Source organism: Chelonia mydas, chromosome 16 (assembly GCF_015237465.2).
Source record: "Chelonia mydas isolate rCheMyd1 chromosome 16, rCheMyd1.pri.v2, whole genome shotgun sequence".
In the NCBI taxonomy this organism is placed as follows: Eukaryota; Metazoa; Chordata; order Testudines; family Cheloniidae; genus Chelonia; species Chelonia mydas.
Window position 1 is genome coordinate 16898104 of NC_057857.1, and position 13875 is coordinate 16911978.

Below are 13875 nucleotides of genomic sequence, written 5' to 3' on the forward strand. Positions count from 1 at the left end.
ACAACACTGGTGTAGATTCGAAGTAACTCCACACGTCAGTGGAGTCACTAGATTTACACTGGTGAAAGCGAGAGTCGAATTTGTCACAGTACATCTATGTACAATGGTTATCAGTGCAAAATTGTCAGCCAATACCAACCTCCCCCTGTGCTTTGGAGAGAAGATAATGGTGCCAACTATGCATTTGTTGTGAAATGACTTCTAATAGCAACTAGAGTGCATATCCTAAAGGAAAAGGCATCTCTTTCCTCTGCCCAGATGTGTTGCACTTTTCCCTCTGAAGTTTTTCCTACACATAATTGACCTTCCTTTCACCCCAGGTAGAAGTATTGCATCTGAGTAGTGACACACACATCTCTCCCCTGCAGCTTTTGCACAGAAAATAAGAAGCATGTTTACGGAATCTTAACACCCTTAAGCTGAGCTATCTAAAATGGCAATGTCTGAACTCTTTGCAAGCTTCACTATCTTTGAAAAAATAAGTCTTTAGATTTTAAGCTCTTTGGGCAGGAATGGTTTCTGTTATCTGTTTGTACCGTGCCTAATGCACCGGGGCACTGACCTCTTGGTGCTACTGTAACACACCTAAATGACAATCGCCTCGACCCGGATTCATCTCCACCCTTGCAGACTAACATTCAAGGGCATGCTGCTTCTACCAGTTCCCTGCAGGTAGACTGTGTCACTCATCTCCTACCTGCATGGCTTCCAAAGCTTCCTTGAGTTGTTGCTTTTCTGGCCGATCAGACGAATGGCTGAGAAGCTCCTGCAAAAAATTATTCCGAGCGCGTTAGGAAAGTTTCACACACTACTGCCCACCTCATGTAACAGCACACAATACAGGCCATAAACCAATTACTGCATGCCACTGTGAACATACAGCAATGAAGCTGTGGCAGGCAGTCAGCAGCTATAGCCATAAGGAGACAAACCAGCAAAGCTCTTGGTGCTTGGTGGATCTGCTACACAGAGCTGACGGGAGGAATTTCACACATAATCAGATGATATGAAAGCTTATTTTATATTCATTAACTGCCTCTCGTGGCTAACTAGTGCGGAATTACCCTTGGTCATTGTACTTTAAAAGATGGCACAAATGTTATGTTGTATTTAAGCAGCTGTAGTAATTATTTCATTTAAAGAAAAAAAAAATCCCTCGCTCTGCTGATTCCATTTGCTACGGGAAAAGCCCAGAGATGCTACGGCAAGAGTGGCCACCGCGAGGAAAATTTTGATTCCGAAACACTTACTTTTAATAGGAGATGATACTTCAAGACCCTTTGCATTGGTACCACCAACAGATCTTGCAATTTAAACTTCCCATCCTGAACCTTTAATGTGCATTCCTAACAATGAAATTAAATAAAATAAATGAAGAGATGGGAAAAAAAAATTTCTCAAGCTGCTTTGTTTTGCTTCTGTAAACTCTCAAAGCACAATGCATCATTAGTTCCTAATTTTTCAGTAAGGGCACTGGGGTTGGGGCGAATGTCCCAGTTCCATCGTATACACAGTACCGCCTATCACTTCCACTAGTTGAGCTCCTTTGCATGTGGGAGACCTAGGTTTGAGTCCCTTGCTTCCTCTCACCAGGCAGGGGACAGAAGTGCTAGGAGCAGAATACCCAGCCTCCTGGGGAGTAGGGGAGTGGCACCATGTTTCCGAATGCTCAAGTAGTGACCACTCCAGCTGATTCAGGGGCAGCATTGGCCGGTTCTGATGGGAATCCTATCCAGTCCACCGTGGGGAAACAGTGACTGGGACATAGTGAGCGACTGCCCCAAACCCACTAGAGCGGGGGACCACCTAGAAGGAGAGAGAGAGAGAGAGAGAGAGAGAGAGAGAGAGAGAGTCTCCCTTACCCCAGACCACATTAAACTATAAGACTCGTGCATTGCGATGGGCCTGATACAATTAGGCTATGCAGAGAGATAGGCTCTGCTAACAAGCGGAAATGTAATTAAATAAGGAGAAATGTGTGAACAGCTAGAGGTCACAGCAGTAGCGCCTTGGATACTGGGCATAATCTGGATCGTAATATTTTGATGTGAGAGCCGGGAGGCTGGCGGGGGTTATAAAAAGGGATTTAGTTCGTAACCACTTTGCTGCATTTGCATGGTGAATCACAGGCCATTGGTGGACAATAAAGTAACATGCAGAGGCAGCCCAGCGATTTGAGATTAACATCATAAATGAAGCAGGAATTACGGCTGGAAACAACTAGCCGCTCAAGTAGCCTGTCCTTTCTGGCTCCTCTACCTCACAGGGGTGCTGTGAAGACAAATACACTAAAGATTGTGAGGAGCTCAGCTACGACCATTGCGGGGGCAGGAGAAGTGTCTACACTAGACAGAGGGATCATCCCTAGTCTGGTAGCCCATGCGATACAGGTTCCTATTGCTGTAAAGAGAAGATGGGGGGTGGGTGGTCTCGCTGCCCTCGCCCCAAGGAGCTATTTGGGCACACACACAGGAGATAGAACACTTCAGTCCCCAACGCCGAGTCGGTATAAGTTGGCCCATGTCCCCTTTGACTTCAGAAGGTTGTAACAGCTTGTGCCAGAACTGAATGTGGTCCAAAATCTCTTCTCAAGGGAGGCACAAAACTGGAGCTTCGGCGGGAGGAAGGGCCGGGCTGACCCAGAGCAGGAGCTGTTAGAGCTGCGTGTGGAAACTGCCCACAATGCACCTGGCTCCAGCAGCACAAACACACCTGCCAGAAATTCAGCACCAGCGACATAGGAGCCTGATCCAAAGCCCAGTGGAGTCAATTGAAAGACTCCTCCTCCCCCCCCGCCCCGGCTTTGGATCAGTCCCAGAATGCTCCAGTGATGGACGGAGGCAGGGAGCGATTTCATCTTCGTGGGGTGGAAGTGATTTCCTCTTCACGGAGGTGACCTTCTCAGGCTCGGGGGGCGGGAGCAGGGCTGAGGGTTACTCACACATGCAGCCCTATGACGCTTTTGAGCAATGAAATGTGAGGAGGTTGCGGATGGGCTTTACAGAGGGGAAAACGGCGGGTGGGAATGACAGGCTATGTGGGAAACCGGCTGTGCTGAGCTCGTCTGATCCACTGACAAAGACTTTTTTTTTTACCGGGGAGGTGGGCTGAGTGATCCAGGGGCCAACCCTATAAGGTGCTGATCTCCCAGTGACATAAACAGTGGTCTTCCGTGGGGCTCAGTGCAGGAAGAAGTGGGTGAAATCCTCTGGCTTGTGTGAGGTAGGAGGTCAGAGAGGATGATCCTTCTGGCCTGAAAATCCATGAATCTCTAAATGGGCATTGATGGTGCTCAGCACCTTGCAGAGGGATGATGAATTGGGTCTTTTCCATCATCCATGGCTGTCATTTATTGTGACACAACTGGCTGGATGGGGGAGGCTTTGGGGGCCTTCCTGCTACAAAGCCAGAGTATTTAAAAAGGGGAAAAAATGAAACACATTCATGAAACAGCCTAAACATGGCGGCTTTAAGCCTTGCACTGTGGAGGCTATGCAGGTGTAAGAGGGTGATTCTGCCCCCTGCTCAGTACAGTGACTATTAAAAAACTACAAGGGGCTAGCGGGACCTTCTCTAGCACTGGCCCTGCACGGGGTGGGCGTGGGAGGCAGATGGGGGCAATAGTACAAGGTACTATGGAGATTCTGGGCTGCTCAGTAGCCCAAGTAAAGAATGCATGAGCTGTTCTAATTTATGCCAGGCGGCACACTGGCAGACGGGTGGCTGAACGCTGATTAGAAGCTATCTTTGCCTGCCAACCCCCTTGTGCTGCCTCAGAATCAGCCCCCCAATTCTTCCCTTCCCTCTTTCATCGACACTCTTGGGAAATTCTCCTTAATCATTCAATCCCAGCAGCAGTTTCTAAACCTGACAACGAAGTAAATCCAGGAAGGGAGGCAGAACACAAAAGAGCTATTGGACTGAACGCCCCGTGCATCATCCCGGTCTCCCCCACAGCCACTTACCTCAACTTTTTGCCTAACGTCCTCTTTGCTCGCAATGAGACTGTTCAGCGTATTTTGGGCGCATTCCATATGGCTGCAATACTCGCCATAAATCAATAGCCTGGAGAAGATTTAATCAGAAACATTTGCCGGCAGTTATTACTCATTATAAAAAAATATGGGAAAGTGCAAAGCAAACAGCTAGTCCCCCCATATAACTGCTCAACGAAGTATTAACACTTTTTTACTGCACTGCTTTTTTAACATTGCAACACTTGGAGGTTTTCAGAGAAGCAAGTTCGAGCCTGTGTGGGAAATTCGGCGGCCAAAATTAGGCTGGTGGGGGAGTGGAAGGGACTTTTCAATTAATCTGCCCTCCCATTACGCAAAGTACCGTGGCTCATCCCTCAACTGCCAGGTCCCAGAGCCCTGGCATAATTCCAACACTGGCCTGTAAAATCCCTAAATCCAAGTTTGCTTGGGTGAGACCAGATGTTAAGCTGTAATGATATGGTGGAGTGCTAATACCCCCCTGCTCTGGATTGCTATGAAGTTCCTGTTCATGCAGGGGGAAATGACCCTTTCCTTTTTCCTCTTTCCACTGACTGAGAAGCTCCAAAACAGCCCAGTAGAGGGAGTCTGCCTATCCGCTCTGCTGCTACTTCTCAAAGAGCTTATTCAGAGATCCGCACCTTCCTTTCTCTTTTCAGACACCAGTTTCTTTTTTAGTAACTTTCTGAACAGAGATGGATCTGGCTCAAAACTCTGGATCGAAACACATCAGGACTTTGGAAAAGTCTGGATCTGAATCCAGATCTCAACGTCCTACCGAGTTCTTATCTCTTATAGGGAGCTGTACTGAAATCCCAGAGCTCAACACCCTTGTTATTGTTGTTAAATTATTATTTGTATTGCAGCAGCAGTTAGGAGCCCTTGTCATGGCCCAGGACCCCACTGTGCTAGGAGCTATACAAAAGCAGAACAAAAAGTTAGCCCCTGCTTCCACGAGCTTGCAATCTGGAGACAATACCACAATCTTGTGGCTCAAGGCTATCTGCAGGTCAGATATACTAAAAAAAGAATCTGTTTCAGGAAGAAACATTTTAAAAAAATCACTGCCTCCAGGAAGAACCTCCTTCAGAGCATGTTAGGAAATGGCTCCATCGATGGTAAGCAAATACACCACCCCATGCACCGTATCTCGTACCCAGCGACTGCAATAGAAACCGCACTGTTCCCATACTGTGTGGAGCTGCAAGGGATGTATTAGCAATTGTGTAGTTAATGCACCTTGACTCCAGTGGTCCAGGTGCACCAGTTACACTGTGTATTTAGTTGCCCCCCCCCCCCAACCGTACATCTAGAGATCAACGAACCTGTTCAGCTGGGCATCCCAGGAGTCAAAAAAACGTGGACGCTATCCAAGGCATAGGAATGAATGGATGGGCGACCTCTATTTAAAGTTCACCCAGGTTCCTACAGCTCCTCCCTCCCCAAATGATACTTCCTCTCTGATTCATTTCCGTTAACTCGCTTCCCCCATTTGATCCTAGGTAGCTTGAGGTTTACGCAATAATACTTAAAAAGCCTATTGGGAAAGGTACTGGAGATTCACTGGTCATTATGGTGCCTTTCTCCTCGCTCTATGCTACATGCAGTTTATTCCAACTGGACACTGTTAGGGGAGGTTCGTGCGTTGAACTCTGAATCAAGTTGAGGCTGGAGGCTCAGTAAACACAAAGGTAAATGGTGCATGCACATCACAAATCCTGCACCCACGCCACTGAATGCAGGAGCTGCTAAACAGCGAGCCCTACTGCAGTGACATGTTTCCTTGAGATGACAACATAGGCAGCAATCCCCCCACCCCCGCCGACCAAATGTCTTAATCGGCTTTTCCCCTCCCTAATCACTTCTGCTCAGTTTACACCGTGTTAGCGCTGCAATTTACAAAAGCAGATCATCCGCTGCATTAAAGCAACAGAACAACCTAGATCTCAGGAGAGTTAAAGGTAAAATAAAAACCTTTCACCTGAGAGATTTATTTAATTTCTCTGTCGTGGCTCACAGCACATCCTGCCAATGCCATAAAACTACATAACTGGCTTCCAGCCACACTGTGACAACGGCCAGGCTGCTGATGTGCTAATATCCCTGCCTATCAAACTGGCTCTGTTTCCTTCTACTTCCCTGTCTGTCTGCTGTCTCGTTTTATGCTTGGATTGTAAGCTCTTTGGGGCAGGGACGTCTTATTTTGCTCTGTGTTGTACAGTGCCTACTGCGGTGGGGTGGTGGTCCATGACGAGGGCTCTTAGCTGGTACAGTAACACAACGAAACCATAACATTTTCCAAACCACAAGTGTTCCCCTTTGATGAAACAACCAACACCATATTCATGCACCTCTTTCACTTAAGGACCCCCCAGGCATTTACCAGTATTATTTAAGTCTCCCAGCACCCTTGTGAGGTAGGCAAATATAATCCCTGTTTTATAAACGAAAGCAATGTGAGTAAGTCAGTTGCAGGACCAGGTAACAGAAGCTATGACTCCTAAATTTCAGTCCAGACTGTGTGATGTTCCTTCTCTTCTAGCAAAATGCTCAGAAAGGACTCAGCAATTATTATTTGCATTACCGTAGAAAGCTAGAGGCCCCAACTGAGATCAGGGCCACATTGTACCAGGTGCTGCACAGACACCAAGTAAGAGACAGTCCCTGCCACGAAGAACTTACTGTCTAAACAGACAAGACAGACAAAAGGTGACGAAACTGAGTATTAACATCATTTTACAAAGGAGGAGCTGAGGCATCGAGAAATAAGGCCCTGATCCCGCAAAGACCCATAAGCATGTCAAATCTGCGGTACGTGAATAGCCTCATCAAAGAGCCCTTTGCAGGTGCAGGGCCTAAGAGACTCGCCACGGTCAGGCTGTTTTACAGCAACGGCTCGTGTACCTTTCTGGACAGGTGGGGTCGAGAACGGAGTTGGGACATTTGCATCCTTCAGCTCCACACCAGTACCGCAGGGCTGGACACTGATGCAGTGGAACACAGCCAGGGTCCGAGGCAAAGAGTCAGGTCTTGCTGTGGATTATGGAGTTTTTTTTTCAGATCCTAAATGCCATTAATCCTGTATGTCCCCCATCCCCCTCTTCCACACATACTTTCTAGCCATTAAGTGTATTGCACCTGGTAAGACAGGACACATATGCAACCACATACCGTAACTCATCCATTATTTCAGAGACCAGTCACATGCTAGGGAGGATCCCGGTATCTCTGACCTAGTGTCATGGTGGAAATCTGAGATTCTCAAACCCAGCCGAATAATTGAATGGAGAGATTTATGGAATGCTCAATACCTGATGAAGCTGCAGTCAATACAGATTATTCCTCTAGCTTTTTCCCTTAACAACTTCTCAACACGTGCAGTAATATGCAGCTGGTTTAAAGGGGGCTCCAAGAACATTAAATCTCCCTCTGACTTATGAGATTTACAAAGTGTTTCATTTTTAAAAAATCCACAATGCACAGGAGCGATGCATCGCTCTGCTGGGGACCCTTGGAGGGGAGTGGAAAAGCAGGAGTCGAACAGCACTGACACCTTAGACAGAGAGGATGGTCTCATGGGTAAGGCATTGGACTAGGATTCCAGACAGCTAGGTTAATTTCCTGGCTCCGCCCGTGGGTACGTCTCTACTGCAAAGGCAAAGCCTCAGAATCAAGTGTCAACTGGCTCCGGCTTGCAGGGCTAAAAATAGCAGCGTAGACACTCCCGCTCGGGATAGAACCCGGGCTCCGAGATCCGGTGAGTGGGGATAGTCTCGGAGCCCTGGGTTCCTGCCAGAGAAGGAACATCAGCCCTGCTATTTCTAGCCCTGTGAGCCAGAGTCAATTGCCCCAAGTTCTGAGACTCGGTGCTGCTACACTTTTCAGTGTAGACACAGCCACGGACTCCCTCTGTGACACTGGACTAGTCACTTTAGCTCTCTTGACCTCCGTTCCTCAGCTGTTCAACGGGGAAAATACTTCCTGGACTAGGAGTTCTTCGCGGCAGGGACTGTCTCGCACTCTGTGTTTGCACCGTGCCCAGCGCAACGGGGCCCTGATCTCTAGGTGATCGCGTGATACAAATAACAACAATACAGTATAATAACTGGTAAGACACCAAGACCAAAGAGAAAGCCCCGTCTCTCCTCGTCGCCTGTGAAACTGCCGTATGGAAACGTAACTCCAGCAGCACTAAACCAACGAGACCAGACCAATTCTATTCTGTGGCTAGTCCGTTTGGACACCCGCTTGGCTCCCACAAAAGAGCAGCTGCAATTGTTCTTCCCAGTAGACTCCGCTCACCACCGCAGCCCTACTGGCCATTAAATCAGCAACACAGCTCAGTTCATACATAATGCAGCATCTTAAAATGCTTCTCTAATTCTTTGGTGATGCGCGCAATAAGCTCTTTCTGGGACCAGCTGCATCAAAATGTTACATTTACCCACTCAGCTGCTGCAGGCAGCGCTGGCGTTCCAAGTGGGGAGGGCAGAGGCAAAGCTGAATGACAATCTGCCCCGTGGGGGTTTTCCCCTCATCTACTTGGCACACTGAGCTGCAGTTAGACACATGAACAAGCACGCAATTAGAGGAGACGCTTTTGGCCTCTCCTGCTCACTCTATTTAAAAGCACGTTTCAGTAGCCCGTACAAGTCGCTTTCATACATGGATAACAGAGCGAGCCCACAGCGAATGTTCTCGAGTGCACTCTTCTTGTCTCAGCAGAACTTGCCCTACCAGAGAGGTTCCCACAGGCCATTCTGGGAAATGTAGTTCTCAGATTTAGAGAGGTAGGATAGTGCGGTGGCGAAGTTATTGGAGTGGGCCTCAAGAGTGGGATTCAATTCCCTTGTCTGCCACAGATTTCCTGTGTGACCCTGGGCAAGTCACTTAATCTCTCTGTGCTTCAGTTCCCCCCCCCTCCCCACATATCAGTGAAATGAAGGCAATACTTCCTTTCTCCCATCCTCTATCTATTTAGGATGTAAGCTCTTAGTATATTCTCTCTTACTATATGTATGTATGGCATCTGGCACAATGGGGCCTTTTAAGTTCTACCCGAATATAAATAATAAAATAATGTATTAAGCATGAATGCCTGGCAACAAATTCACAACAATGGTATACACTAAAGCCATAAGCATGGAACAGGAGATGAATTAGTGAAGTGGACAATGCCTCTGCATGGAAATCAAAGCCCCAGCGCTAGTGAGAAATGACATGAAGAATGCCACACTTCCATTGATCAATATGGCTTGGAAGAGGGAACATACACTAAAAAGTACAGTGCTGGCATCTCCTATGAATGAAGGTGGGGAGACTACAATGGAAAATGGACCCACACAGAATAAGAGCCAGGGCAGATAAGTAGCTTATATAATTCAATGTACATAAATCTTATGAGGCTTAGGATAAAAGCAAAGGAAGGGAATATGCCTTCAGATGTCATCCGCTAGAGACCCTCAAAAGGAGAAGGATTTTAAGATTATACTGGAGGGAAACAACATATCTGAGACCTTTGGCAGAGTGAAGATATCATACCCCAGACCAGACACAGCTGTTCTGCTTTGAACATTGTTAACTCTAGCCTTTAATAAGGTACAAGGCAAGGCCAGATTCTGAATATTCTGTGCAGTGCTAGTCACTGTATTGAAAGGAACTGATAGCCGATCAACAGCAAACGGCAACCAGAATGACACAAGGAACGTGTGGGCCCCTTACTGAATGAGGGAGGCAACCTAGTGACAGAGGACGTGGAAAAAGCTAATGTACTGAATAGTTTTTTTGCCTCTCTCTTCACGAACAAGGTCAGCTCCCGGACTGCTGCACTGGGCAGCACAGCATGGGGAGGAGGTGACCAGCCCTCTGTGGAGAAAGAAGTGGTTCAGGACTATTTAGAAAAGCTGGATGAGCACAAGTCCATGGGACTGGATGCACTGCAGCCAAGGGTGCTAAAGGAGTTGGCGGATGTGATTGCAGAGCTATTGGCCATTATCTTTGAAAACTCATGGTGATCGAGGAGGTCCCGAAAGACTGGCAAAAGGCTAATGTAGTGTGCCCATCTTTAAAAAAGGGAAGGAGGAGGATCCAAGGAACTACAGGCCAGTCAGCCACACCCCAGTCCCTGGAAAAACCATGGAGCAGGTCCTCAAGGAATCAATTCTGAAGCACTTAGAGGAGAGGAAAGCGATCACGAACAGTCAGCATGGATTCACCAAGGGCAAGTCATGCCTGACTAATCTAATTGCCTTCTATGACGAGATAACTGGCTCTGTGGATGAGGGGAAAGCAGTGGATGTGTTATTCCTTGACTTTAGCAAAGCTTTTGATACGGTCTCCCACGGTATTTTGCCAGCAAGTTAAAGAAGTATGGGCTGGATGAATGGACGATAAGGTGGATACAAAGCTGGCTAGACTGTCGGGCTCAATGGGTAGTGATCAATGGCTCCATGTCTAGTTGGCAGCTGGTATCAAGTGGAGTGCCCCAAGGGTCGGTCCTGGGGCCGGTTTTGTTCAATATCTTCATTAATGATCTGGAGGATGGCGTGGACTGCACCCTCAACAAGTTTTCAGATGACACTAAACTGGGATGAGAGGTAGATACGCTGGAGGGTAGGGATAGGATACAGAGGGCCCTAGACAAATTGGAGGATTGGGCCAAAAGAAATCTGATGAGGTTCAATAAGGATAAGTGCAGGGTCCTGCACTTAGGACGGAAGAATCCCATGTGCTGCTATAGACTGGGGACCAAGTGGCTAGGCAGCAGTTCTGCAGAAAAGGACCTAGGGGTTACAGAGGATGAGAAGCTGGATATGAGTCAACAGTATGTCCTTGTTGCCAAGAAGGCTAACGGCATTTTGGACTGTATAAGTCGGGGCATTGCCAGCAGATCGAGGGACGTGATCATTCCCCTCTATTCGACATTGGTGAGGCCTCATCTGGAGTACTGGTGTCCAGTTTTGGGCCCCACGTTACATGAAGGATGCAGAAAAATTGGAGAGAGTCCAGCGGAGGGCAACAAAAATGATTAGGGGGCTGGAGCACATGACTTATGAGGAAAGGTTGAGGGAACTGGGATTATTTAGTCTGCAGAAGAGAAGAATGAGGGGGGATTTGATAGCTGCTTTCAACTACCTGAAAGAGGGTTCCAAAGAGGATGGAGCTCGGCTGTTCTCAGTGGTAGCAGATGACAGAACAAGGAGCAATGGTCTCAAGTTGCAGTGGGGGAGGTCTAGGTTGGATATTAGGAAAAACTTTTTCACTAGGAGGGTGATGAAGCACTGGAATGGGTTACCTATGGAGGTGTGGGAATCTCCTTCCTTAGAGGTTTTCAAGGTCACGCTTGACAAAGCCCTAGCTGGGATGATTTCGTTGGGGATTGGTCCTGCTTTGAGCAGGGGGTTGGACTAGAGGACCACCTGAGGTCCCATCCAACCCTGATATTCTATGATTCTATGACACATGGGCTTGAGGGTTTGGGGTGTTCAGAAAGGCTAGGGGGGAAAAATATGTTGGCTGACATATTTCAATGGTTGATCTAACAACCTCGGAGGGGGGTGGGGGGGGACTGCACCTTGTCTGTCTCTGTTCTCTCACTGGCACCTCCAGCCAGGATTGCCCTCGTGAACAAGTCTACACTCAATGGTCAGATTCCAGAGCATGCTCCCTAGCACACCGTCAGTTCACCACGTGGAAACAGCTGTCTTTGGTAATCAGCGTGAATTTGTTTTACTGTGAGGGTGTCCCGTTAGAAAGGGATGTTGACAGACCTTCCTCATAGCAGCGAGCTGAAACAGGGGGACGTGGACTCCTTTGTGAAAGGAAATAGTTAACAGGCAAAAGGGAGAGGAACTCTTTTCTTAGCCCCGTATCAGAAACTGACAGTTTGCTTCGGGCCTTGTTTGCACTTCCAATTTTTCACGTGGCAAGGTGCCGAGGGACTGTGCATCTTCGGTAGACAAGCGTGGCATCGAAGTTTCACTCTACGGCTTGTGGTTTCTCTCCTCCCTCACTGCCACGTGCCCCAGGCACATTGCAAATCTGAGCCCAGCGCACTGCCCTCTGGTGCAGTCAGGAAGAGTTAAATCTCCAAAAGGTGCAAAAGAGCAATCACCTAAAACTGTAAAGCACTTCTTGACTTTCTGCAACAAAACCTGCTCTTTTCCAAAGGAAACCCTCCTCCCCCCGCAGCTTTCAGGCATAGTTAAGAAGCACTGCGCTCGACCCATTTTTATTCTCTCTCAAGGCTCGTGACAAATAAAACAAAACAAAACAAAACAAGTGCCAGCAATTGGCATTTCGCTGCTTGGAGCTTCCCATGGCATACGCCAGAGAAGGAGCTTCTCACAGTTTAATTACTCTTTTGAAGCCAGTTGGTTGACTTGTTTGTTGAAATAATGCGGCATGAAGAGTGATTTTGAGAGTTAGCTAGCATGGCCTTTTGGGGGGAGAGAGGATTAAATACAAGCATTTTATTTCCAGCTTCTGTATCATAGTGATGCTAGAAAGAAATAGCCTCCTGTCTTTAACCTATTGACTTTGATCGTCTTAGGAGAGGAGCTAACCAAGTTAATGTCATGGATTGAGCCACTGGCAAGCACAATGCAGTCCTAAGGGGAGGGGAATCAGAGAGGACAGTGACTAGCCGGGGTCACAGGCAGAACTGGGTATAGAACCCAGGTCTCCTGAGTGCCAGAATCATAAGACTGGCCATTCTGGGATAGACCAATGACCCATCTAGCCCAGTATCCTGTCTTCAAACAGTGACCAGTGCCAGATGCTTCAGAGGGAATGAACTGAATAGGGCAATTTATCAAGTGATCCATCGCCTGTCGTCCAGTCCCAGCTTCTGGCAGTCAGAGGTTTAGGGACACCCAGAGCATGGGGATGCCTCCCTGACCATCTTGGTCAGTAGCCACTGATGGACCTCTATGAACTTCCCTCATTCTTTTTTGAACCCAGTATACTTCTGGCCTTCACAACATCCCCTGGCAACGAGTTCCACAGGTTGACTGTGCGTTGTGCAAAGACGACTTCCTTATGTTTTAAACCTGCTGCCTGTTAATTTCATCGGGTGACCCTGAGTTCTTGTGTTATGTGAAGGGGTAAATAACACTCAGCTATTCAATTTCTCCACAACATTCATGATTTTCTGCTATATTCCCTCTCAGTCATCTCTCTTCTAACATGGCCAGGCCCAGACTTTTTACTCTCTCCTCACATGGACGCTGTTCCATGCCCACCTTATTTTTGTTGCCCTTCTCTGTACTTTTGTCCCAGTTCTAGAATATCTGTTCTGAGATGGGGTGACCAGAACTGCATGCAATATTCAAAGTGTGGTGTACCATGGATTTATATAATAGCATTATGATACTTTGTCTTATTAGCTAGCCCTTCCCTAATGGTTCCTGAAATTCTGTTCGCTTTTTTTGACTGCTGCTGCACATTGAGCAGATGCTTTCAGAGAACTATCCACAATGACTCTATCTTGGGAACACAAAATGATGGAGTCTAAATTAGCTAGCTATACTTTGGATTACGTTTTCCAATGTGCGTTACTTTGCATTTATCAACATGAAATTTCATCTGCCATTTTCTTGCCCATAACTCTTCACAGTCTGGTTTGGACTTAACCATCTTGAGTAATTTTGGATTGTCTGAAAAACTGTGCCACTTCACTGTTTACCCCTTTTTCCAGATCATTTATGAATATGTTGAACAGCACTGGTCCCAGTATCGATCCTAGGGGGATCCCCCTATTTACTTCTCTCAGCTGTGAAAACTGACCATTTATTCCTATTCTGTTTCCTGTCTTTTAACTAGTTACTGAGCCATGAAAGGATCTTCCCTCTTGTCTCATGACTGCTTACTTTGCTTAAGA

At 47.3% G+C, this 13875-nt stretch overlaps 1 protein-coding gene across 6 annotated transcripts in view; it reads right to left on the reverse strand.

The window, feature by feature from the left end:
* The window catches only part of VAV2 (vav guanine nucleotide exchange factor 2), a 309428-nt gene that overhangs the window by 31471 nt on the left and 264082 nt on the right, over positions 1–13875 (reverse strand). For all 6 annotated transcript variants that reach the window (XM_037879836.2, XM_037879838.2, XM_037879837.2 and 3 more), the window contains 3 exons: positions 3966–4065; positions 1251–1346; positions 698–766 (listed from right to left, as the gene is read on the reverse strand). In XM_037879836.2, coding sequence (XP_037735764.1) covers positions 698–766; positions 1251–1346; positions 3966–4065 — 265 coding nt within the window. The remainder of the gene's footprint in view (positions 1–697; positions 767–1250; positions 1347–3965; positions 4066–13875) is intronic.